At 53.3% G+C, this 25,004-nt stretch overlaps 2 protein-coding genes across 2 annotated transcripts; both read right to left on the bottom strand.

Moving 5' to 3' along the window:
* Window positions 1-967: 967 nt before the first annotated feature.
* On the bottom strand, window positions 968-12,677 carry PIN1 (peptidylprolyl cis/trans isomerase, NIMA-interacting 1). Its single transcript, XM_059159899.1, has 4 exons — window positions 12,526-12,677; window positions 10,295-10,507; window positions 2,505-2,615; window positions 968-1,592 (listed from the first exon to the last, which is right to left on the bottom strand). Exons 1-4 carry the CDS (start codon window positions 12,581-12,583, stop codon window positions 1,483-1,485), a joined length of 492 nt encoding a protein of 163 aa, XP_059015882.1. The 5' UTR covers window positions 12,584-12,677; the 3' UTR covers window positions 968-1,482.
* Window positions 12,678-19,249: 6,572 nt separating this feature from the next.
* On the bottom strand, window positions 19,250-20,893 carry UBL5 (ubiquitin like 5). Its single transcript, XM_059159898.1, has 5 exons — window positions 20,736-20,893; window positions 20,392-20,458; window positions 20,109-20,192; window positions 19,923-19,960; window positions 19,250-19,440 (listed from the first exon to the last, which is right to left on the bottom strand). The coding sequence occupies exons 2-5, from the start codon at window positions 20,445-20,447 to the stop codon at window positions 19,397-19,399; spliced, it is 222 nt and encodes a 73-aa protein (XP_059015881.1). The 5' UTR covers window positions 20,448-20,458; window positions 20,736-20,893; the 3' UTR covers window positions 19,250-19,396.
* Between the last annotated feature and the right edge of the window lie 4,111 nt (window positions 20,894-25,004).

The raw sequence follows: 25,004 nt of genomic DNA, 5'->3' as shown, positions 1-25,004 counted from the left end.
GCCCCCACAGGTGATGGGGGATGCCGTCTGGAGGTGCAGTCAGCCCGCAGCTCCCCCTCCAGCCTGCCAGAGTGGAGAAGCAGCCCATTAAACCTTCCTAATGACATACACTCTGGCAGGCAGCAAGCAGACGGCGATTGCTCTAGAAACCAGCCAGATGGGAGCTGGCCCAGGTGACTGTTACAAGGCAGCCCTAGAGGCCTCCCTTGAGGTGGGGCTGGGCAGGCTTTTTTTGTTCAGGTCCCAAGCCCTGCTGGCCTGCATGCCTCCGCCCCCAATCTGGGCTGGTTCCCATTAAATGAGGGGGAGCAGACTGGGCTAAGCCCATAAACCTTTTGATTCAGCTGGGGCTCTGCCCCAGGCCCCGGCACAGAGGTAGCCAGTGAGGAGGTGACAGAAAGCAGGTGGGGCACACCCACAGGCCACACGGGAGTAGCCCCCTCCCTTCGTGGCTGGTCCCCTGTTGCTAAGGTTAACGGCACCTGAGAAGGAGGCAGGACCCAGGAACAACCTGCCAGAAACATTTGTGGTAACAGGAAAGCAGGCCTCAGGGTGCTGGGTGTCATTTGTTCTAGCTGGGAGTGGCTTGTGGGCGTGTGTGGGTGCGCAGAGGACAGCCAGGGCCGGAGGGGGGGTGGGGGGGGAATTGTGGTCTGTCCCGCCCAGGATCCCCTGCAGATCCCCAGCTCCACCCTGACCCACTGAATCCAGATATGTGAGGTGAGGTCAGGGCACTGCCCCTGCATTCTAGAACATTCTTAAACACCCAAGTTTGAGGACCACAGACACTGGTGCCCCACTTCCCTGCTGGGACCACCCCACCTCCACCCCGGGCCCAGGATGAAGGGGGGCTTCTCAGGGATGAAATGCAGCTTGGATACTTGGGACGCTAGAGACAGTAGAAGATGGTGGCCCCTGACAGCTCCCCCCTCACTTCAGGGCGGCAATGAGACACAGGACAGCACAGTAGTGGTTCCAAGTTTAATCGAGGGTGCGTAGGGGGCTGCACTGCCCCCCAGTGAGGGCCCCGAGGTGGTGGGCAGCCTGGGCCCCACGTGGATCATTTGCTTTTTGCAGCTGAACAGAGGAATATAGCATAACCAGAAACAAGGCCGTCCTGCCCCCGTCCTGGACCTGGGTGGCGAGGAGGGACACAGGGGGCAGCTCAGCTGACGAGGCCTTCTCTCTGGGACAGGTCATCCCCACCCCTTCTGTCCGGGAGCCTCCCCACCCACCTGCCCTTCTGAAGTCAATTCCTAAAGGGGAGAAGAGTCTGGCAGGGACAGCCCCAGCTGGGGGCAGAGGGGGACCCCCAAGGGCGAAGCGCTCCCCTCAGCCATTTTGGGAACAATAAATACTGTGACGTCAGCAGGGAGGGGCACCCGCTGGCCAGCCGACAGCAGGGAGCAGAGTCTGTGGGCCCAGCCACCCCCGTTCCGCCCCACCCGCCCCTGCAGGCCAGGCCTAAGCCACCCAGAGCCCTCACTCCGTGCGTAGGATGATATGGATGCCGGAGTCCGTGAACACGGGGCCGCTCATCTCCCCCGTCCGCAGGGCAAAGGAGGCATCTTCGAATGGCTTCTGCATCTGACCTGGAGAAGCGGCAGGGGTGGCGCGTGGGGGTCAAGGCTCGGCCACAGGCCAAGCCTGGGTGGGGCGGGCAGATGGGGCTCCCACCTGCGCCGAGCCCCACGCTCATTTGTCATGCGGTTTATGGCCCTGTCAGTGGGGCGGCAGAGCCATTAAGGCGGCCCCAGGAAGCCCAGGGACAGCATGAGGGATGGCAGGCAGAGCGGCTGCCACCGCCGCACACTCGGGAGGCACATTTCAGTGATGAACTCGCCTCCCAAGGCCCCCGGTGGCAGCCCCTGCCGCATCATCTGTCCGCCTGTCTCCTGGGGCGGGCAGGCGGCTGACAGCCCTGTGCCAGCTCTCCCCGCCCTCCTCACCCCATCCTGGGCCCCTCCCTGATGCTCTGCAGACCCCAGGATGGAGGCGGTGGAGGAGGGAGAGGAGGAGGAGGTGGCCTGATCCGCTCCTGCTCCTCCCTTCTCACTGACCCGAGCCAGAGGCCTATACTCAGGGCCGCTGAGCTGAACTCTCTCCTCCCCACTGCTGTCCCCGCTCCGGAGGGTGGCGCTGGGAGGGGCATTCCTAGGGACAGGCCCCAGGGCTCTCCGGGGACCCAGCCTTATACCCCTAAACCTGAGGAGGGACAAATGGCAGCCAGTACCCGTTTTGCTGGGTCTGTGCTGGGAACAACTGCACAGAGAGACCCTCAGACCCACTCCCCACCGCAGGAGGGAAGGACACCCGGCAGCAGGCTCTGCAGCATTCCCCCTCCCCTCGCCGCCCCCCTGCCAAAGCAGGGTAAGTCCCTCTGAAGCTTGCAGGACTGTGCTGCCACCTAGTGGACCCTGAACGCCTGTGTAGCCAGGGCTGTCCCTCGCAACTAATGGGACAGAGGCTCTGCTAAAGCTAGGTAGGGCCCGCTTCTCGCGCACCTCTGCTGAAGGCACCCAGGTCTCCCCTGGCCTTGGCCGAGCTGCAGTCGCTGAACTGTGAGGCCAGAGATTCAAAGTCTTCCTCTCCTGACTTGATCTTCTGGATGTAGCCTGTGGACACACATGACATGGGGACATACAGGGAGACGTAGCATCAAAAGCAGGCAGGACGGGGTGCAGGGCTCCAAGTGGAGGACGGCTCTTCACTCGGAAGGAAGGCGTGCAACCCTGCCCAACTCTGCCCATGCGCACGTGTGAACACTCGCCTCACACACGTCCACAAATGCTGCCCCCTCCAACATGCGGGTACACCTGACCCCGCGGTGGCCTCAGTGCTGGTCTCACACCCATTCCTCCAGCTCCCCCCATCACCCCTGCCGCTCCCCACCAACATAACATGAAGAGAGCATGTTCATAGCACACCCCCCAACACATATTTTGGGGGAAAAAAATCTACTTCCAGGCCCTGTTGGGGAGGAGAACAGAAGGCAGGGCAGACACTGAAGAGGGATGCTGGGACCCAGGGCCCCCACCAAGATCCCCAGAGTGGTGATGGGGAAATTTTCTAGAGGCTTCTAGGAGAAAGGCAGGAGGCTGGGGCACCAGGCCAGCTCTGCCAGGGGTGTTGGCTGAATTCTCAGCCCCTGGGCCTCAGCTGTCCAACATTACGGAAACTGGGAGGAAGGCCTAGGCTGCTTCCGGGGTGTCCTGAAGAGACCACGAGGCAGCTTAGGTAGGACACCTGTCACTCCCATGGGCTGTGGCCCCAGAAGCAGCTGACAGTTCTTCTCCCAGCTGCCCGAAAAGGCTCTGCTGGCATCACACTGGCTTCACCCTCTGTGTGGCACAAACTGCCCTGTTGGGGACCAATTCTCCCTGGGGGGCGAGGGAGGTCAGGGGTAGCACGTGGGGAGCAAAGCGCGCAGGAGGACTGTGTGTGCCTGGTGGAGAAGAGCCCCCACTCGTTCTGGAGTTCAGGCAGGAGCCCTTGGAGCCAGAACCCATCTGTTCTTCCCCTAAGTACTCTCCGTCCTGCTCCAACCAGCTGCCCAGCACACGAATACCATTCTCACTGGTCTTGTCCCTGTGCCCACCGGGGCAGCCACTGGGTGGGCTCCCAGGACACCCAGTTCCCGACCACCAGAATGGCCCCTCACCCCGAGCTGGTCCCTCATGGCTTCCCAGGCAGCTACTTTCCCGGGGACATTCCGCACACCCACCCAGCCACACTGAACGTGCGGCTCTTCCTGTTACACCCGCCGGTGGGCTTCTCAACACCTCTGTGACACTTCTGTCCACTGCTCCTGTCTGAGCACCACAGGGACACTGCTGGCTAATCCACCTGTGCTCTGAGGCCCAGACACCCAGTCAGGTCATCTGCCGGATGCTGAGCTAGTGCAAACCTTGCAAGGACCACAAATGAACAGCAAACCATGACGACAACCATGCACGACACGGCAGCGACCAGCATCCTGGTGTCTGATCTGCTTGGTTGCTTCCACGGCTGGCCTCATCACCCCCGCATTCCCCAGGTTCCCGTCACTCCTGTCCTGTCCTGACCATCCCTTTGCCTCTGAACCATTAGTCCCCTGCCAGCAGGCCACAGGGACACTCAGCACAGCGCCTGGCATGGAGACCTTGAGAGATGACACTCGCTGTGACAGTTCTCCCTTCCATGAGGGCTGCACATCTCAGTGAGAAGGTTCCCCCTGTGTCTGGGTGATGTGCCCATCCCGGGGCCCCCTTGCCTGTAGGGCTCACCCTGGTCTGGTCGACAGTGTGATCGGCTGCTTGGCCAGAAAGGCTCGCCAGCGCGACACAAGCCCCGCCCTCTGCGGGCAGCGGTGATGTCTGCCTGTCATGCGCCGCTGGGGCTGCTCGGCGGCTCCCCCCTGTGCCAGCTGCACCCACCCGTGATCCACGCTGACGCAGACGTCATTAAGACACCCCCCCATCTCCGCTCCTTGGACTTCTGGCCGTCTCTCCGCCTCACCTGGGAAGCCTCGAGATTCCTCCTCCTCTCCCTTCTGTCTGGACCTCGGTTCGCGGGCTGGAGAATCCTGAGCACATAGGGTTCCTCTCGGTCCCGGTCCACTGTCCCTGTCCGCGCATGCCCAGCACCGGCGGCGCCCCGAGCCCCGCCCCCGCCCCACCAGGCCAGGCTCTAGGAGCTGGGACAGAGGGGCAGCAGGGACCCCGAGACTAGATGGCCTAGCCCAGGTACACAGATATCAGCCTAAAAATCAAATAAAAGCCAAGCTTTTACCCGCCATGGTTCACAGCACCCAAATCTTCCTCTGACCAGCCAACTCTCGGGAAACTTTCTGCTTGGATAGGATCCTCAAGTGATTAAAAACAAAATACCTCACTCCTTTCTGATCTCTCCTTTCTAGAAGCTGATTTTCAGCAGGCTGGCCACAAGCCAAGATGCAAGGGGAGCTTCAGACCCCTGTGCGACCCCTTGGCTCAGGATTCCCCCATCCCCTGGGGACATCTCTCCCAGCCCCGCCCTACTCCTACCACCTTGAGGCCACTGCTTAATGGTCTCTTCCCGCAGGAAGCTCATGCGTCATCCTCTGGCCTCACCCAGGAGCCTTTCCCCAGACTGCTGTGTGAGGTGCCTCCCTGCATTTGCCCGTGCCCTGTCTGTGTGTCTGTCACCCGCCTCGCGCTGGGATGGCAGGGCCGGCTGGCCTCGGTCATGGCTGTGTTCCCAGCACCCAGCTCCGTGCACAGAACAGGTGCTCGCGAATGCTGAAGGAATCCATCAATAAATGAGACATGAGACAGAAACAGGGCACGGGGAAGGAGGGGGAGGGATCCACCCCTCCGCTCTTTAGGCAGGAACGCTGAAACCTCGTTTTTCCTCCGTGCACCTCAGATCAGAAGGCTCAAGAGGGGGAGAAAAGGGAAGCACCTACCAGTTACTCCGCCCCCACAACACCCTGGCCTGCCTGCTCCCCTCACCAAGACAGCGCCCATCCAATGGAGCTCCGGATGAGGGAGGCAGACCCGGGGGCGGCCTCTCAAGGAGCTCCCAGTCTGAAGCAGGGAACTCTCACCTGCTTCAGGGAGCTCAGGAGACCCTGAAACTGGCTGAATGACAAAAGGGCACCTGTGGTCAGATCACAGGCTGGCCTGCTCAGTGTGTCTCTGAGGCTGAGAAAGGCAAACTCCAGGCCACCGAGATGCTGCATTCGGAGCTCAGGTCTACCCCTCCTGAGCTCCATGACCCTGGTGGCTGACTGCCTCTCGGAGGCTTATTTGCCTGGCCTGTAAAATGGGCTAATGATAGCAGCTCCCACCTTGGAAGGCTCCCAGGAGGGGTTGTTCCTGCTGGCACAAGAGCAAGCTCCTGAGAGTTACCAGCTGTCCGTCCCTACGTTACGGACTGAACTGTGTCCCCCCAAATTCATACTTAGAAGCCTCAATCCCCAATGTGCCTGTTTTTGGAGTGGGGCCTTCACACAAGTGATCAGGGTTAAATGAAGTCATAATGGAGGCCCCTGATCCCACAGGATTAGTGTCCTTACAAGAAAAGATCCTAGAGAGCTCCGTGGCTCATTCCCCATGTGCACACACCAAGGAAAGCCCAGACGAGCACACAGTGAGAAGGCAGCGGTCCACAAGCCAGAAAGAGCGTCTTCACCAGAACCTTCATCTCAGACTTCCAGCCCCAGAACTGTGGCAAATAGACACCCAGCCCATGGTATTCTGTACAGAACCCTGAGTGAATGCACCACAGTTATTTAGGGGAAAGTGAGTAAACAAAGGGGGTGGTCTCTGACTCTTTTTTTTTTTTTTTTTTTTAAAGGAAGGGAGGCACAGAGGGAGAGGGAGAGAGAATCCTAAGCAGGCTCCATGCCCCAGGGCAGAGCCCAATGTGGGGCTCGATCTCACAACCCTGAGATCATGACCTGAACTGAAATCAAGAGTTGGGTGCTTAACCAACTGGGTCACCCAAGCACCCCTAAAAAGATTTAGAGACAAACTAGGGAAGGGGCCTAGACAGAGAAAAAGGTGACGGGATTAATCTGCTGTCCTAGAACACCCAAGATCCAGGGGGAGGGGCCACAGAGACCAGAGACCCAGCCTGAAGCCAGCAGTCTGGAAGGGACTCCCAGACCTTGGGTGGGGACACTAGGCCAAAAGTGCTCACTGGCCCTCAGACCCTGGGTATGGGTATGTCTGAGGGATTGCTGCCTCCCTGGGACCCTCAAGTCCTGGGCATGGCTGTGTGCTAAGGAGCTGCTCCTTGCCCTGGGGCCTCCCTGGGACCCTCAGGCCCTGAGCACATGCGGGTGGAGGGACGGGGAACAGGTGGAGAGGGCTTCTCCACAGCCTGGCCTCCTTAGGCAAGGACACTGGCAATGACAGGCAGCTGGTCCTCAGATCCCTGACAGGGCCTGGCCACAGCCCAGCAGCTGCAGAGGAAAAGGAACCTCAGCAGAAAACGCAGACGCGCTGGCTCTTACCGCAGGCAGCCTGTCCCCTCGGGGCGATGGGGAGAACTGGACCTAACTGGGTACTGATGAGATTCGAGCCCCAAGCCTGATCTTTTGATTGCTCAGAACAAGCCCAGGACAGAGGGAACATCCTCTTTCATGGAAGAGAACATCGAGCCTGGACGCCCCCACCTTGCCGACCGAGCACACGAGCGTCTGGTTATGAGGCACACCGTGGCCTGGGCTGTCTCACTGAGCCACCTAATGACCCCTGAGGGGGCCCACCCCAGCCCCACCTCAAGACACCGAGTAAAAAGGCCAAGGTCACCAGATGGTCTATATGTGGAGCCCATCAGGCTGCCCAGAGCTCTTTCAGCAGATGCACTGTCCTGACCTTGGCCACCAACCACACATGCCTGAATGCCTGGGGTCCCCATGTAGACACCAAGAGCCTGGCACGGAGCCCACTGCTCCGCTGGCCGGCCCCTCATCTCACGGCCATCCTGCCCCTGTGATGATGCAGCCAAGGAAGGCTCTGAGACACTTGCCCAGGGCCACATGGCTGGCACAGGCTCCGTCTGTGTGTGACTGCAGGAGTCTCATGAGTTCTGACCTCACCCTGCCCCGCCCAGCTAACCCGCTACCCAGTCCTGATTCTGCCTCCGGACCTCTCCGGCATCTGCTCCCCTCACCCCTCCGTGGCCCCTTGGGCAGCACTGCCTGTACCTGCACGTCCTCTCACAGCTCTCCCCAGGCCATCTGCACAGCCCCTGTGTCCAGCCGCTGCTAACATGCCCGAGTCTGCACTGACCTAGGTTAGGCCCCGGCACCTGATGCTCCCGGGAGCACCTCCCCGATCCTCAATCTCCAAGACCTAAGCTGACCTCGGCACTTGCCACAGCGTCAGCCCAGCAAGAGCACACCCCATCCATCCTGAAGACGGGGAGGCACTCTCACCAGCCCCTCCCAGGCGGTCCCCGTGGCCTGACCGCCATGCTCAGATCTCCCCGTGCCCTCCTGCCTCAGCCTCTGGCCATCTCTTGCCAAGACTGTCCCAAAGGTCTCCATCTCTGGCCTGGCTGCTCTGCTGAATCTAGACTCTTTCCCAGTCGCCCCCCAACGGCTCTTCCTTGGACCCCTCAGACTTAATGAGTCCCTCCCCAGACTCGCCTCTTCCCAAGTCCCCTCCAGCAGCGACGGCACCTCTTACCACTCAGTCTCCAAGTGTCTCTTGCCTCTTGCCCATTCTTGTGGGTCCCAAAGCCTCAGAACAGGGACCACTTGAGCTGGGAAGACCCAAGTCACCGTGTGATTCTCTGGGCTTTCCCCACTCACTTCCTCCTCTTCCCCTGGGACAGCCAGAACCCCCTCATTGCTCACTGACAGACCCTCCTGGCCTGGGCTCTGGGCCTTCCAGTGTCCCTGGCCCTTCACACTCCAGCCACACAGCTCTTTCCTGAGAGCAAAGTGCCTTCGCCTCACTCAGGGGTCCCCTTAACCTTGCTGGGACGTGCCCTTGAAGGCTCTCATCCCATCGCAGTCCCCCTACACGGCCTTCCTGAGTCCTGGCTATGGCCTTGCCCCATGCCTTTACTTGTGCCACTTTCTCTGCTAGGAATCCTCGCTTCCTGCTGGTTCCTGAAACAAGGCTGTGAGCACTGGTGGCAGGCCAGGCTGTGTGTAGAGCGGTGGGACTATGGAGGGAAGAGAGCCAGTCCCTGTCCTCACGGAGTTCATGAGGTGAGCTCTTTAATCTGCCTTCCGGATCAGTATGTGAACTCTGTTCCTCTTTATAACGGCGAGGTGTGAGGCTCGCAGGGGCCAGACATTGTACGGGGGCGGGGGGTGGTGCTGTGGGTGGGTGTAAGTAATATCCTGGAGGCCAAATCCTGGACCAAGCGATAACTGGACCAGTAGAACAACAGTCAGTACTGACCGAGTGTGCACTTTGCCAGGCCTGTGCTCCTAGCAACAATCATCATGACCGCTAGCAATTCGAGAACTTTTACTAGACACCAGAACTGTTATTCACGCTTTACTGCCCTGGGTCAGAGTCTTCACAACTACCCTATGGGGTGTAGGTCCTACTATCAAAACACAACTTCTGGGGCACCTGGGTGGCTCAATGGGTTAAGCCTCTACCTTCGGCTTGGGTCATGATCTCAGGGTCCTGGGATCGAGCCCTGCATCAGGCTCTCTGCTCAGCAGGGAGCCTGCTTCCTCCTCTCTCTCTGCCTGCCTCTCTGCCTACTTGTGATCATTGTCTGTCAAATAAATAAAATCTCTTAAAAAAAAAAAAAAAGCAGCCCAGGAGAGGTCTGGGGGTCTGTGGTGGCAGAGCCTGAATGGGGACACCACAATGAGATCCAGACCAGCCTTGTCCCACAGAACTTCCTGTAAGGGTGGAAGTGTTTTAGATCTGTGTGAAGATGACAGCCGCTCACCCCATGTGGCTACTGAGCACTGCAAGTACAGCAGTGTGAGGAACCCATCTCTAACAGGCCTTAGTTTTAATTAATTTAAATGGAAACAGCCCCATGTAGGTAGTGGTGGCCATGCTAGGCGGCTCTATAACAGGGTTCTGTAACTGACGGCCATAATGAACTAAATGCTGCTGTTTTCATAAAGTTTTACTGACACACCTGCTTGTGTACATACATATTATCTCAGGCTGCTATCAATTATAAAGCAGACCTGTACAGCGTACGGCCTACAAAATCTAACTTATTTATCGTCTGACCTTCTTAAAGAAAAGGTTTGTGTACTCACCAGTGCTCTAGACTCTGGAGGAAACACAGAGCAGAGACAGGAACAGCTTCCTTTGTCAGGGCAGAAGTAATTCACTGACTCTGCTAGGAAGTTCTACGTTGCTAATTTTCCAACCTCGCTCCCGACCCACCCTATGTGTTCCAGAACCCGCTGGATGACATTGCCATCAACAACAGCTCCCACTGACTGAGGGCTACTGGGACCAAACACTCTCACCTGGGCCTCAGGGGCAGGTATGTGAAAATGCCCATTTTACAGAGGTGAAAACTGAGTCTTAAGGAGCTTACCCAAGGTCCCCCAATGTCCTGGAGCTTACAGGGTATAGCTACCACCTGAACCCAGGTCTGCCAGCCCCCAAGGCTGGGTCCTTCCTGTCTAACCTGGCTTGCCCTCAGATGCCAGACAGAAAAAAAAAAAAAGGACAGGGAGCTGTGTGGCCCAGGCTCATGTCATGTTTAGGCACTTCCGTGTCAGTCAATGCGGACGGCTGAGCTGGCTGTGGGGTGCAGGGTCTGGTGTGATTTCTACGCTCCCCCCACCCACAACTTCCCCCAACCTGTTTCCAGCCCTGCTCACCATTAATCAGCTCCAGGGCCTCCTCCTTGGTCCTGGTGATCTTCTCCTGCCGCCAGGACGAGGGCCGCCGTGACTGGCTGTGCTTGACAAGCAGGTGTGAGCAGCGGACCCTGGTGGGCTCCCCCTGTCCATTTTTGCTGCCACTGCTGCTGTTGCCACTCGGCCGCTCCCACTGGCTGGCGTTAGTGATGTGATTGAAGTAGTACACCCGGCCTGGAGAAGGGGGGAGACAGGGATTCAGCGGGGACCTGCTCAGAGGACACCACCCGGAGGCCAAGATAAGGTGCTGGCCAGTGGCATGCCTTCGTTCAACAAATCCAGTGTCCACCACGTGCCACAGGCCCTTAGGGAGCTAACATTCTCAGTGTCGGGACAGACAGGCAGCCGACAAGCAATTAAGACAATGTAATAATTCCGTTACTGGTGATTTCAAGGAGGAAAACATCCCAGAGGGACAGGAGAGAGAAAGCTGGGTGGGGGGTCAGGCAGGGAGTGGTGTGGAGCACCCCCCCAGCGGCCGGGCTGCCTGTTCAAATCTGGCTCTGACACCTCTGTCACTCACTGTGTGAGCTACCCTCTCTGGGCCTGGATTTTGTCACCCGTAGAATGCAGATCACAACAGTCCCTGCCTGCAGGGTCGGTCTAAGGATGGAGGAAGCTCACAGCTCTCCCCACACTTAACGGTAGTGGCTAGGACCCTGTAGGAGTCTAACAGCTACTACGACAGAAAGGAGGCCTCACTTTCCGTATCTTTGGTAATGCTTCCTGAGGGCACACTCTGCTCCAGGCACGCGTGGTTGGAGGCAGGAACTACTCCCAGGTTGTCAAACACAAAAGCTCCGTTCTTAATCCACACCCAGGGCCCTGCACTCCTAGGGGCTGGAGGTTACCCAGGGCCCGAGGAGCAGGAAGGAGGGAAGGCTGCAAGCGAGAAGACTGAAGTAGGACCCAGGAGAGCCCAGGCATCGTTCCAGGGGCTGAGATTTTGCCTGGGTTGCATGGATGACTCGCACCCAGCACCGTGAAGAGCTGACTGTCACTGCTGAGGAAAATCACTACGGTGGAATCAAGCAGAAATGGCAGGAGGGGCCCAGAACCGGGCACGAGATTCGTGCTGCAGATTGCGGCCACAGAGCAGAGCTGGAGCACACTGGGGGAGAGCTGAGCAAGGGACTGACCTTAAAACCTTAGCAATGGCCTCTGCCTCCCAGAACCCTGGTTTTGTCATCTGAAAAGTGGGGGTGAAGTGACAGAATTAAGGACATAACTTCCTAGCGTTAATGTGGAGAACAGTGATGTTATCCGGGAAGTGCTCACCAGAGGGCCTGGCACTCAATTAACAGAAATTGCTGTGACTGTGATTTTTATGGGTTATGGAGGCGGTGCGGTGAGATGCTGGGCCCTCCTCACTCGTCTGCGGTGACAAAGGGCAGGGGGCTCTGCAGCCACACTTCTAATCCAGCCCCCGCCCTGGAATGAATGACCTTGGGTGAGTTCTTTAAGTTTTCCGACTTCAGTCTCCCCACCTGCAAAATGGGGGTAATAACGACCTACCTCCCAGAGTCGTGGTCATTCAGAGAGAACACACTTAAAACACACTTGGCGCATTGCTGGGCGGTGAGATGAACGTGCCCTATTACTGATATATTATTATCGAGGATAAGCCTTAAATCGGGATTCCAGCACAGGGTCCATCCTCAGGCAGACCACGGGGCCAGATGCGGCCAACTCAGCGCGAGATGGGGTGGGGATGGCAGGCGCGTTAGCAAGAGTAGGCTGTGGGCCCGAGGCCGGGTAACACCCTGGGGGCCACGCCCTGAGCATGGGGTTGGGGTGTCTTTCCCCGGGGGTGCCCCCCGGGCCCAGCGGAGTGCAGAGACGTTCCCCGGGGACGTCAGGTGCATCAGGCCAAAAGGTGTCAGCCGGATCCGCAGGGCCAGAGCCATCACCCGGGGGACTGCAGCGGGATCACCGGCCCTTCACCGCCCCCCTACCGCCCCCGGCAGCGCGCTGGGTCTCTCCGGCCCCGCCCCTTGCCTCAGTTTCCTCCGGCATCCCCGCTCCTTTGATTCGCAGCCCCCACGGGACGGGCCCGGGCCGTTACCCTGGGAAGACGCGGAGGAGCCAAGACCCCACGGGAATCGGGCGGCGGCGCCGCGCCCGAGGGGCGAGCTCGAGCCCTGCTTCCGCGGGCCCGCGCGGCCCCGCCCCAGCCCCGACCCCCGCGGCACCTGAGCTGCGGCTCATGCGCTTCTCCCAGCCGGGCGGCAGCTTCTCCTCGTCCGCCATCTTCCCTCCTGCCGCAGCGCCTGCTCCGCCTCCACCGCACCGCCTATGCCGCCCGCGCCCGCCCACCGCCGCCGCTGATTGGCTCGGTATGCCTCGCGCCCGGGCCTGGCGACGATGCTCATTGGGCACCCAAACAGTCCGGAGAGGCTTTCAGGCTTTCTATTGGGTAACAGAGAGACTGGGCGGATCCTCCCCGCAGTTTACCTGGGGCTCGCCCCCGTAACGCCTCACCCGGATCCCGCCTCCTTCCTCACTCGGCCCCTAACTGGTAGGGAAGGGGCTGGAGCCCGTCCTTCTCGACATCCTTTGGCGAGCTTCAGAGAAGTCCGGACCCCTCCTTTGCGTCCTTCGCCGCAGGCCCCATCCGATTGGCTACTGCGGCAGTAATTCCCGCCTTCTTAAACCGTTCCGAGCGGCCCGCACCCCCGTGCGGAAGTGTCTGGGTGGTTTGGAGTGACGGCAGCCCACGAGGTAACTTGAAAGAGGCGGTGCTGCCTTAGTTGTTGCCGTAGCAACGTGGTTGCCTTGGTGATGAGCAGCTAAGAACCCAGAAGCCTAAATTTGGCTCCTCCATCCTCCCTCTTCCCACCTGTTTCCTCCAGATGTCCAAAGCTATACCCCCACCTTTTTTTTTTTTTTTTTTTCCTTCTTCTTTTGCAAGACTAACCCTTTCCCTATGCCACTGACCCAAACATCTTCTACTTCTTTTGGAACCTACTTTACCTAACTTATTCCCTCTCAGTCTGGCTCCTGCCTCCGTCCTGGGTGACTGGTGGGTGTTGGCATGGCCACTTAGCTGGGGACACAGGAGTACGCGCCGACAGGAGGATGATGAGCTGTTTGAATCGATTTATGATTGAGTGTGCGGCACCTGTGGGACACTGAGAAGGTGCCTGGGGACAGGCTGGAGATAGATAGGAGAGGCAAAAACACCAATAGGGAAGAGTTCAATGATAATTCATCTATAACTAGACCCCATGTGACCGACCATTAAAAAGAATGAGGCGCAGTCATATGAAACACAGGGAAACACATCAACAAGAAATCTGAGACATGATGTAGTAGGTTAAGAGCATTCAGGAGCCAGATTGCTGGATTCAAAGCCTGGCCCTCCATTTGCTATGACCTTGAACAATTACTCTGTGCTTCAGCTTCTCCCTCTGCAAATGAGGATAAGAATATATATCTTGGCGCCTGGGTGGCCTAGTGGGCTAAGCCTCTGCCTTCTGCTCAGGTCATGCATGATCTTAGGGTCCTCGGATCGGCCCTGCATGGGGCTCTCTGCTTAGCAGGGAGCCTGCTTCCCTCTCTCTGCCTACTTGTGCTCTGTCGAATAAAGAAATAAAATCTTGGGGTGCCTGGGTGGCTCAGTCGGTTAAACGGCTGCTTTCGGTTCAGTTCATGATGTCAGGGTCCTGGGATTGAGCCCCACATCTGGCTCCCTGCTCGGTGGAGAGCCTGCTTCTCCCTCTCCTTCTGCCTACTGCCCTGCGTACTTGTACTCTGTATCTCTGTGTCAAATAAATAAAACCTTAAAAAAAAGAAGAAAATCTTAAAAAAAAAAACCAGTATATATCTCATACACACCTTTGATGCAAAGATTAAATGAGTTAATCTGTAGAATGCTTTCAAAAGTGTCTGGCCCATAGCAGGAATATGTGTTTGATAGATTAAAAGAAAAGCTAGTCACAGTATAATGTTGCAATTATAGTATGTATGAAAGCATAGCAAAACAAAACAAAAAAATAAACAAAAATTAATTGAAAAGAATTAGATCTCTTATAGAAAGCTATCAATGCTTTAAAAAAGCATAAAAAGGAAGCTGCTGAACAGTATGAGTAGTAGAATATGTATAATTATTTCAATTGTGTAAAAACTAACAAAATTTCTAGATTCATTCCAATATGTTAATGAATACCACTGGTAATTCAGGCGAAGGAAAAATTGAGGAATGTTAATTTCAATGTAACATTTTGATTTTTTAAGAAGCACATAGAATAATCATAACCGTAATCTTTTTTTAAAAGATGATTTTAACTTAGCACAGAGTTCCAAAAATAGTGTAGATTTTTCATATACCCTTTACCCAGCCATCCACTATGTTAACATCTTACATAATAACAGAATGGTGGTGGGGTTCTTGGCTGGCTCAGTTGGTGGAGCATGTGACTCTTGATCTTGGAGTTGTGAGTTCATACCCCACATCTTATGTAGAGATTGCTTAAAATCTTAAAAAAGTAATAGAACAGAGATCACCAGGGGTTATTTTTGTTCCCCAGGGGACATTTGGCAATGTCTTATATCTTTTTCGGCTGTCACAGATGGTGGATAGGGAAATGCTACTGGCATTTAGTGGACAGAGGCCAGGGATGTTGTTGAACATCCTACAATGCACAGTGACCCCCATGAAGAATTATCTTGCCCCAATATCAACAGTGCCAAAGCTGAGAAACCCTGCCATAGAATAATTATCAAACATTTGTAAATACTATTGGAAATCAACATTAGTACAATACTATTAATTAAACTAGACTTTAGAAAAGAACTTCCTAATTTTCAACTAACATTGTTTTTATGTTCCAGGATGCACACTGGAAGTTTTTTGCACATTGTTAGTTTTCTCCAGTACATGATATTTTTTAGGTCTTTTCTTACTTTCATTACCTTTGATACTTTCAGAAAGCAGAATGTCCCTCGTTCTGATGCTTTGCCATGATAGTGTTTGTCTGATATTTTCATGATTTGATTGAAGTTATGTGTTATTGGTTACGTGTTATACAAGTGCCCTTCTCAGTGTGTCAGAGCAGGTGATCAATGATATTCACTTTCATCTGCTGCTGCCTAACAAATTATCCCACAATTTAGTGGATTAACATGTATTGTCAGTTTCTATGGGTCAGGAATCTAGGCACAGTTTAGACGGTGTCAGCAGGAATGGCTGTGGTCTCATTTGAAGGCTTGACTGGGGCAGAATCTACTTCTAAGCTCACGTTCTGTGCAGGATTTAGTTGCTAAGGGGATCATGGACTGAGGAACAGAGCTCCTCACTAGCTTTGGCCAGGACCTCTGTATGAGGCAACTGGCTTTCATCAGTGAACAAGTGAGAAAGTAAGACAGCAAGCAAGAGAGAAGCCACAGTCTCTTTGTGACTTAATCCCAGAAATGATATCCCATTACTTTTGCCACCGTTCTATTTGTTAGAAGCTAGGTCTATGCTCAAGAGGAAGAGATTACACAAGCATGTGAATACCAGGATAAGAGGATCATTAGGGACCACCTAATTTGTCTGTGATGTTATTAACTTTGATCACTTGGTTAAAGCAGTATCTAAACTTATTTTTCTTTGTAATGAATTTACTAATTTCCTCTTCTTTGTCAACTTAATCTTCTTTTTGGGAGATACTTTGAGGCTGTGCTAATATCCTACTTCTGCTTAAACTTTTGCCTGACTTTAGCATCTATCAATATTTGTCTACAGCAGTTATTACTATGGTGATGCAGTGGTGATTTATTTCCCTCCTTCCTTCTACATTTAACTGCAATCTTTTGTAATAAAGAATTGTCTTTTCTCCCCCATTTATTTACACACTCAATTATTTCTTGATACAAGCATGGGCTCAAAGATACTTATTTTATTCTTTTGATCATAGCCCAATACTACTATTTGGTTTTTCAGGTTGTTCCAAATTTGGCCACTGGGAGCTCTATCACAGGTTGGCTTCTGTGCCCTTTCTACATGCTCCGATCCTTTCTATTAGAGCACTTTCTACTTCGTGGCACCACAAGATATTCTAGGCTCAGTTTGTATATTCTCTGCCCTAGTTCTGGGAACCAATCACTTCTCTAAGGCTTGGTTCCTTCCACTGGAGAATGGTACTTAGAAACCAAGATCTAGGTGTGGGTATGTCCATTGCTACTGGAGTATCACTGCTTCTGGTCCAAGTGGGTAAAGCAAGGAAACACAAACATACATATCTGCATTTCTGCATGTCTGTATACATACTAAAAAGTTTAGTTTTTGTATGAGTCCATACTGATGCCTCCAACTCTAATCCAGCCTCACAGGGTTTACTCTAGCGACCTCCTTTTTTTTTTTAAAATCACACCTTGTTTTATTTGTAGCTTCTTCTTCCAGCAGTGAGAAGTCTGGCTCTATCTACAATATATCTACCCATTCGTCCAAGTGTGTGTGTGTGGTTGTATATGTACAAAAGTAGTTCCAGAATTTCTCGATCAGAACACTGATGAATTTATTTAACTAGAGTACAGGGCTTGCATATAATGCCTTTTTTTTTTTTTTAAATTTTTTGTCTTTAGCCTTACAGTATCCAGTTAAAATACTTTTTCAAAAGTTACTTAGGTCAGCTCTTTTCTTTCCAATCCCTTTTGGTGTGGTCATGTGACTCATTTATAATACAGGCAGATTCATTCCACAGCCATCTTTCTTCCCACATCCTGGTTGACAAATGCAAAGTCCTTCATCTACCACCACAGTTCTACACAGGGAAGTTCCATCACAAAAATCCCTCCATACTTCCTTTTTATGTAAAAAGAGAAAAACAAGCAAGTATCAATAAACTAATGAAAAGGAATGAGGTAATTTATGTGGAAAGGTGAAAAATAAGGCATAAAAAAGCAAGCTACTGGGCTGCCTGGCTGGCTTGGTTGGTGGAGAATGTGATTTGATCTTTGGGTCATGAGTTTGAGCCCCACATTGGGCATAGAGCCTACTTAAAAGAAAAAAGCACCAAATGGTGTATAAATAATAGTATATATTACAGAATGCATAATTATCCCAATTGTATAAAAACTATAGGTTGAAATAAATAAATCTTAAAAAAAAAAAAAAAAGGGACGCCTCGGTGGCTCAGTGGGTTAAAGCCTCTGCCTTCGGCTTAGGTCATGATCCCAGGGTCCTGGGATTGAGTCCCGCATTGGGCTCTCTGCTTGGCAGGGAGCCTGCTTCCTCCTCTCACTCTGCCTGCCTCTCTGCCTCCTTGTGATTTCTGTCTGTCAAATAAATAAATAAATCTTAAAAAAAAAAAAACCCTATAGGTTATATTTTAGAAAATTTCTGGATTTAATATGTTAAAAATTGCCACTGGTGGGAGGGGTGCTGTTATTAAGAAACTTATTAAACAAAACATTTGGATTGTTTTTACAAGTAGATATTAGCATGGTCATTTTTTAAAAATAAGAATGAAGTTTCTATAAATGTATGGGAAAATACCTGACTTCAGGAGAGAGAATGGGACAAGAAGTATTTTACTTTCAGCCTGTACTTTTCTATGCTGTCTGAAATTAACAAGTAATCACCTTGTCAAGGCTGTGGTGTTATCAAAAAAATCCTGTCGGGTTTATTTTTAAATAGACAAATATGGGAGAGAGAGAGAGCTCTAGAGAGTAAGGAGAACAAGGTATCAGGAAACAGACACTTCTGGCATTAGGAGGGAGCTGAGTCCTAAAGACAGAAGGGAAGCCAAGAGGACAGGTAGAGAGGTGTCTAAGGAGAAATCATCCTCCATGAGGTACAGGCCAGCAGCACCCTAGGCATCTGGCAGGTCCACCTCCCAAGAAGCTTGGTAGTGAAATGAAGGCAGAAGACTGGGTGGCACTTAGGGGGAAGGGAAGGAGCAGTACGCTAGATTTGAGCATGTTAATGTACTGCAGGAAATCAGCCAGGTCAATACAGTAGAGGGGAAAAGGGATGGGGCAAGTTTCTGCGCGAACCTCTAGAGAAAGGCTCCAGAATGTAGCTCCAGGGAAAGGCCAAAATTGACCCTAGGATCTGTGGCCAGGGAAACACAGATGGGGTGTTTGGTGTCCTGTCTACTCCCACCTGGGGGAAGGCTGAAGACAGACAGCCTGACACCCTGCTGTTTTTTTTTTTTTCAATTTTATTTATTCCTTTGACAGAGACAAATCAGAAGTAGGCAGAGAGGAAGGCAGAGAGAGGAGGAAGCAGGCTCCCTGCCGAGCAGAGAGCCCAATGCGGGACTCGATCCCAGGACCCTGAGATCATGACCTGAGCTGAAGGCAGAGGCTTTAACTCACTGAGCCACCCAGGCGCCCCCACCCTGCTGTTTTGACTGCATTATCTCATTGAGATGTGGGTGCCACCATGGTGCTTTATTGATCTGAAGATCAAAGGGCTAGCTTCCCCAAATCCCACCACTATAACCAAAGTTCAGCCTATGCCACACTGTCTCACTCTCTCCACTAGGATTTCCAAAGTCCAGGAACTGCGGGTGCATAACCCACCACGCTTTGGCTCATCTGCATTTCATAACATGGCAATGAAGTAAATACTGTCAGTTCCAGTTTGGATAAGGAAATGAAGGTGTAGATAAGTTAATTACCCTGCTCAGAATCACTCTCCGTGGCAGAGCTGTGATTCCAACCATACTTGGTCTGAATCCAGAACCTGTATTCTACTATATCTACTGTCCGTACCCACACAGCCCTTGGTCTATTAGGACCTTCAGGGACCCATGGCAAATCCCAGAGCTGTGGGCGGGGTTCCCAGGCTGCTTGCTTACTCTTCCCTCATCAACCCAGCTGATCCTGCGTTCTTACTGAGCAGCTGCGTACTGAGAGAACAGTGACAACCAGACTTCAACCCTCCCCACATTAGATAAGGCCTCACTCAAGGATGACAACAATGAAGCAACTTCTAGGATTTTATTAACATGAGTTTTTAAAAACAAGTATCCATATCTGTGTGGGGGTGACGATGGGAGAGGAGGCGTTGGGGGAGGAAGAAGAGGGGAAGGGAAGACAAGGCAGGGTACAGCAGGGGGAAGGAATTCTCCTCTACTGGTAATAAAGCTCCAGGTTCATCCCATCGTGGATTTCATCTGAAGGAAAGGTGTCAAGGAATTCTCACTGTGGCCTCCATCTCCACCCTCTCACCTTCCATGGGTAGGTCAGGGTGGCCCAAGGACTCCACCCCGGGCCAAGGAAGCCATTTGGAACTGGGTCATTCTGATGTGGAAAGAACCCAAACTATGAAAAAAAAAAAAAGTTCGTGCTCCCTTTGCACAACAGACCTGCCTGAGTCTCACTCCACCCTGACCTCCTGTCCACACTCAGGTAGAGTTCAGTAATGTATACATTTTGACCTTAGGGTCTTCTAAGCCAAGTCAAAGTATTTCACCAACCACCCTCCTCCCCCAACAAAACAATGACATGGCTCCCGTTTTCCAGATGCTTACCATGTGCCGCCTACTAAATTAAACATTTTATGTGCACCATCTCATACAGACGCACTGCCAGCCCTGAACAAAGAAAACAAAGTCTGGTATGCAGACCCTTCCTCAAGAAGTCACACAAAGGATACAGTCCCCCAGAGACACGTGGTCCTTAAAAATCGTGTACCTGTGGGATAGAAACCTTTCAGACAGAAGTCCAAGGTGGCTTTTCACCCTGGAGGCAAGCTGAGGAACCTCCGCCCTGAGCCGGCAGGGCTCTCCAACCTAGACCTGACCTAGTCCTGCCCAGCCCCCAGCTCTACCACGGCACTCACCACTTCTTCAGGACGATCTTGTTCCAACGGGTGCCAGTTTGGGCTGCGATCAGCTTCTTAAGGTCCCCGATGGTGTCATCAGTGCTGGGCGCAGACGAGTTAAGGAGAATGGAAGGGAGAGGGAGAACGTGCAAGAGGACATTCCAGGGCTGAACGCCCTCTGCCAGGACCCCACCCGCCCCCTCTCCCGGGTCTATCTCAAGTCACCGTACAACACAGACCGAGTTGCCGGCCTCGTGTCAAGCACCCCGGGAACCACTGCCTCCCCGCCGCCGGTGGATACTTGCACTTAACGCGGACCTTCTTCCCTAGACGGTCGTTGCAAACAACCTCGATCATCCTGTCTGGAGCTACACACGGTGTGGGGTGGAAGGCAGCAGAGTCAGGACTTCAGGGGTCTCCAAAGACCCAAGATTCCGGATTTGAGTCTTATGTTTACCCCTCCTCAACCTCCCAGATCCGAGTCCTTCCGGGCCTCAACTCCCGGGACGGCGGACCCCAGGCAGCCGCGCCTCCCCACTCAGGTCGCCTGAAGGCTCCGCCTCGCCGCTCGCAGGCGCGCGCACCCTTGAGAGCCGGGTCCCATCAGTTTCCCCCGACTCCGGACCTCTCTCCGCGGCCCCTCACCTCGAAACGCCTGGAACCAGCAGACGCCACAACCTCCTCGCTCGAGGGCGGAGCCGGGGTCGGACTGCGTTCTAAGAGCCGGAAGCGGAAGTGAACAACCGGAAGTGCCCGTCCCTTGCTCCCCGCTCCACACCCCTCCGACTTCTTTCCGGTCCCAAGTTCCAGGAGGGGTTTGCGGTTCCCAGGCACGGCTTCGGGGGCCCCTGCGGATTCCTGTACATCGCTGCGTGGGGCCACGTTGGGGTCCCGGGCTTTGCGTGGCGGGGGAAGTGGCGTGAAAGGGAAGTCAGAGGTCAGGGGTCGGCGCCCAGTCTGTTGGAAGCTGTTGGTTGAGGCTCCTTAGATGTGGGGAGACGTGTCGTCATGTGTGGGATTTGACAGGAACATCAGGGGAGCCCGGGGACGTCCCGTGGGGGGGGGGTAGTGACTGCCCGTTTCTGAGCCCGACGAAGCCTCCTAGTTGAGACTCAGCCTCAGGGCTATGGGGAGCGTGGGTGGAGCCGTGCAGTCATCTGGTCTGGCCCGCTACCTTCCTTCGGAGCCGGCCGGGCCTTGTTAGCATTTTGCTCACCCCTCTTCTTTGGCTATCGCTCCTGACCCCCCGGGACACTGGGGCGCAGACTACAGTCAATAAGCAGGGGGGCCGCCTGATCTTGTGCTGGATCCCAGCATTTATTAGAATGGAGCCCACGTTGCACGCCGACCAGTATCTCAGGCAAGTAACCTGGAAACGGCACAAGGGCCAAATCACCCAGGTTTGTGTCTTCAAGGCAGATAGCCCTGGCCCGGCAGGGAGCTCCTTGTACCGGATCTCAACCTTGCTTTGAGTCCCAAAGCAGCCCCTCGACTGGTCTGCTTGTCCGGAGCTGGTGGGACAGGGAGCACCCTTCTCTAAGTTCAACCAAACAGTTGCCCGTGGAGCCATTCAGCCGTTCTGTCTCAGCAGACAGGATTTTCCCAGTTTGGTGAGCCTAAAGGGATTTGCTCTGAAAAGGAGCCACTGCTTCTGATTTGCCCAATCCACCTTCTCAAACTGGGTTGTGAGATTAGGTGGAAGACATGAGAGACCATCCTGGGGAAAGAGCGGACGCTCTGTGACCCTTTGGGCGCTGACCTAACTTAGGGAGCTGGCCCAAGAGGTCCTACCACAAACATTAGACTCAGGGGCCTTCCTGCTCAGAACTCGGACCTGTCATTTCTCCGAGAGTTCTGTGCGCGCCCCAGAGGATGGGAAATCTGAATGGAGAACTTTCTCAGGTTGGAGACACAGGCTTTGAATTTGGGAAGATGAGTGAAAAACCCAATCTTACTCCTTAATATTAAACTGTATGATCTCAAGCAAGACAGTTACCCTCTCTGATTCTTACGTTCCTTATCTATGAAAATGGATAGCAAATCCCACCCTAGGATTGTAGTAAGGATTGGTCTCGGACCAGCTTCTGACGATTTTTAAAGAATTTGCACGAGAACTGATGGGCCAAGCAGAGAGGTTGGAATGTCGAAGGTGAGCTGAGGGAACTTCGGAAATCACTGCATTTACATTATTTACGGTGTCCCGCAAGATGTTAATGGTGGTTACCATTGTGGAATTACCGTGGTGGAATTGCTGAATCTCCTGTTCCTCCTTGGCACTTTTTGGTTTTCCCAGATTATCTACAATGAACATATATTACTCTTGTCATCAGGGGAAAAAAGTAAATGTAACGTTTTTAAAACGAGAAGTTTCTAATTTCTCAATAATTGATCCAAAGATTGTTCAAGCACAGGATCATGATGCTGAGTTACAGGCTGGTGGAGGGGCAACGGGAAGTCTGGGGATGAGAATAAATTTGGGATTGTTGGGGGTTTGAGCTCCAGTGGGAGGTGGTGGGGATCCACTGGGGGGTTGCCAACCCCAGCTGGGCTAAGCCATCCTGAGGGAGGTGGTGGGCAATGGGAAGTCCAAGGACTAGACTGTCACTGCTGCATGACAGTGCCCCCCGTGCCCCCCCACTCTGCTCCCCATCCCCGCCCCTCCACCCCTACCCCCATTCAGGCGAAAGGGGGAGGGGCCTTGAGAGATATGGCACCTCACTTTAGAGACCCCTCCCCACACCCTGGTAATTAGAATTTGGAGCATCCCATGAAAGGCCTCAGTGAATGCCCCTTGAGGAACAAGGGCAGCCCCATCCCCCTGTCTGAGCAGCAGAAGGTTGGCTGTCAGAGGTGCTGGGGTGAGGAGGAGATAGGTGCTTCTTGAGAGGGAGAGTTCTGGGTACAGCCCAAGGAGAAAGCTGGGAAGGCCCTCTCTCCCCACTTGTTTTTTGTGTTTCTGCCCCTGAGGAAGGAGTTTATATGTGTGTTTTCCTTCCCTCCACCCTTGTATGCTGGTGGAACCCTCTGTACCCACCCTGTAACTGAGCCCCAGGGGCAGGAGTGCCTGGGTTTTGTTGAACTTAAAAGCTGATGCCCCAGGGGTGCAATTTAAACCAAATTTGGCAATTTTATTTATTTTTATTTCTTTTAAAGATTTTATTTTGTCTTATTTGAGAGAAAGTGAGCTAGCAGGAACAGAAGGATTGGGGGCAGAGACAGAGGGAGAAGCAGAGTCCCTGATGAGTAGGGAGCCTGTGGGACTCTATCCCAGGACCCCGAAACCATGACCTGAGCCAAAGGCAGATGCTTAACCAACTGAACCGCCCAGTTGCCCCCAAATTTGACAATTTAATTTTTTTAAAAGGATTTTATTCCTTGGGACGCCTGGGTGGCTCAGTTGGTTAAGCAGCTGCCTTCAGCTCAGGTCATGATCCCAGCGTCCTGGGATCAAGTCCCACATCGGGCTCCTTGCTCCGCAGGGAGCCTGCTTCTCCCTCTGACTCTGCCTTCCACTCTGTCTGCCTGTGCTCGCTCTCACTCTCTCTCTCTCTCTTACAAATAAATAAATAAAATCTTAAAAAAAAAGATTTTATTCCTTGATTTGACAGAGAGAGAGACAGTGAGAGAGAGGACACAAGTAGGGTAAAGTGGGAGAGGGAGAAGGAGGCCTCCTGCTGAGCAGGGAGCCCGATGTGGGTCTTGATTCCTGGACTCCCAGGATGACCTGAGCCGAACGAAGGCAGATGTTTAACGACTGAGCCACCCAGGTGCCCCCCAAATTTGGCAATTTTATTTTATTATTTTATTTTTAAAAAAGATTTTATTTATTTATCTGACAGACAGAGATCACAAGTAGGCAGAAAGGCAGACACAGAGAGAGGAGGAAGCAGGCTCCCTGCTGAGCAGAGAGCCCAATGCGGGGCTCAATCCTAGAACCCTGGGATCATGACCTGAGCCTAAGGCAGAGGCTTTAACCCACTGAGCCACCCAGGTGCCCCCCAAATTTGGCAATTTTAAACCAAATCTGGCCTAGTCGGTTGTGTCTCCCACTTGGTTTTCAGATGGGGTCACGATCTCAGGGTCATGAGATCAAGCTCCGTTTTGAGCTCTGTGCTCAGTGCCTGGTCCCCTTGGGATTTTCTCTCTCCCTTTCCCTCTGTCCCTCCTTCCCTTCTCTCTCTCTCTCTCTCAAATAAATAAAATTTTTTTAAAGCAATTGCCCCACCTAGGAAGCACCAGAGAGGAAATAATCTTAGGTGTGGAAGGAATTGTTCAAGAGTTTCCTTCTCCCAAATAGCTTAGCCTTTCAGCAGGCCTTGGAGATACAGCAGTGACCAAGGCTCACCCACCACCCAAGAATTCAATCTCATAGAAGAATAAGAAAAGTGAAGGGGTCTTCAGTACAGTGCTGTGAGGGGGAAGCCCAAGGCTCTGGGAGCAAAGAAGGCATTCGCCATGCATGATGGCATAGGCTTTCCAGAAGGAATCAAGACCACAGAGTAGTGTGGTAGAGGGATACACTGTGGCATCAGATCTGGGCCTGTGGCGCTGGCAAGTGATTTGACCTCTGTGGGATTCTTTTGGTCTTTCCATAGTTGCAGGATTGCTGCCAAAGCATGAAGCATTTTTTTCTGTGCTTTTGTTTGAGGAAAAATATCAAAGGGGTTTGATTGATGAATATACATTTGGAACTTACTTTTTTAAAGGTAATAATTGCACATGGCAACAATTAAGCAGTATGAAAGTATATATATGGCAGCCTACAGTGTCCTTGCCTTCAGATCCCAGCCATCCCCAGGGGCAACTACCATTAAAAGTTTCCATTTTCAGGGGCGCCTGGGTGGCTCAGTGGGTTAAGCTTCTGCCTTTGGCTGGGGTCATGATCTCGTGGTCCTGGGATCAAGCCCTGTATTG

The sequence above is a fragment of the Mustela lutreola genome, chromosome 2 (genome assembly GCF_030435805.1).
Source record: "Mustela lutreola isolate mMusLut2 chromosome 2, mMusLut2.pri, whole genome shotgun sequence".
In the NCBI taxonomy this organism is placed as follows: Eukaryota; Metazoa; Chordata; class Mammalia; order Carnivora; family Mustelidae; genus Mustela; species Mustela lutreola.
The sequence above is the reverse complement of the archived record's forward strand: the minus strand, read 5'-3'. Positions and strand labels throughout refer to the sequence as shown.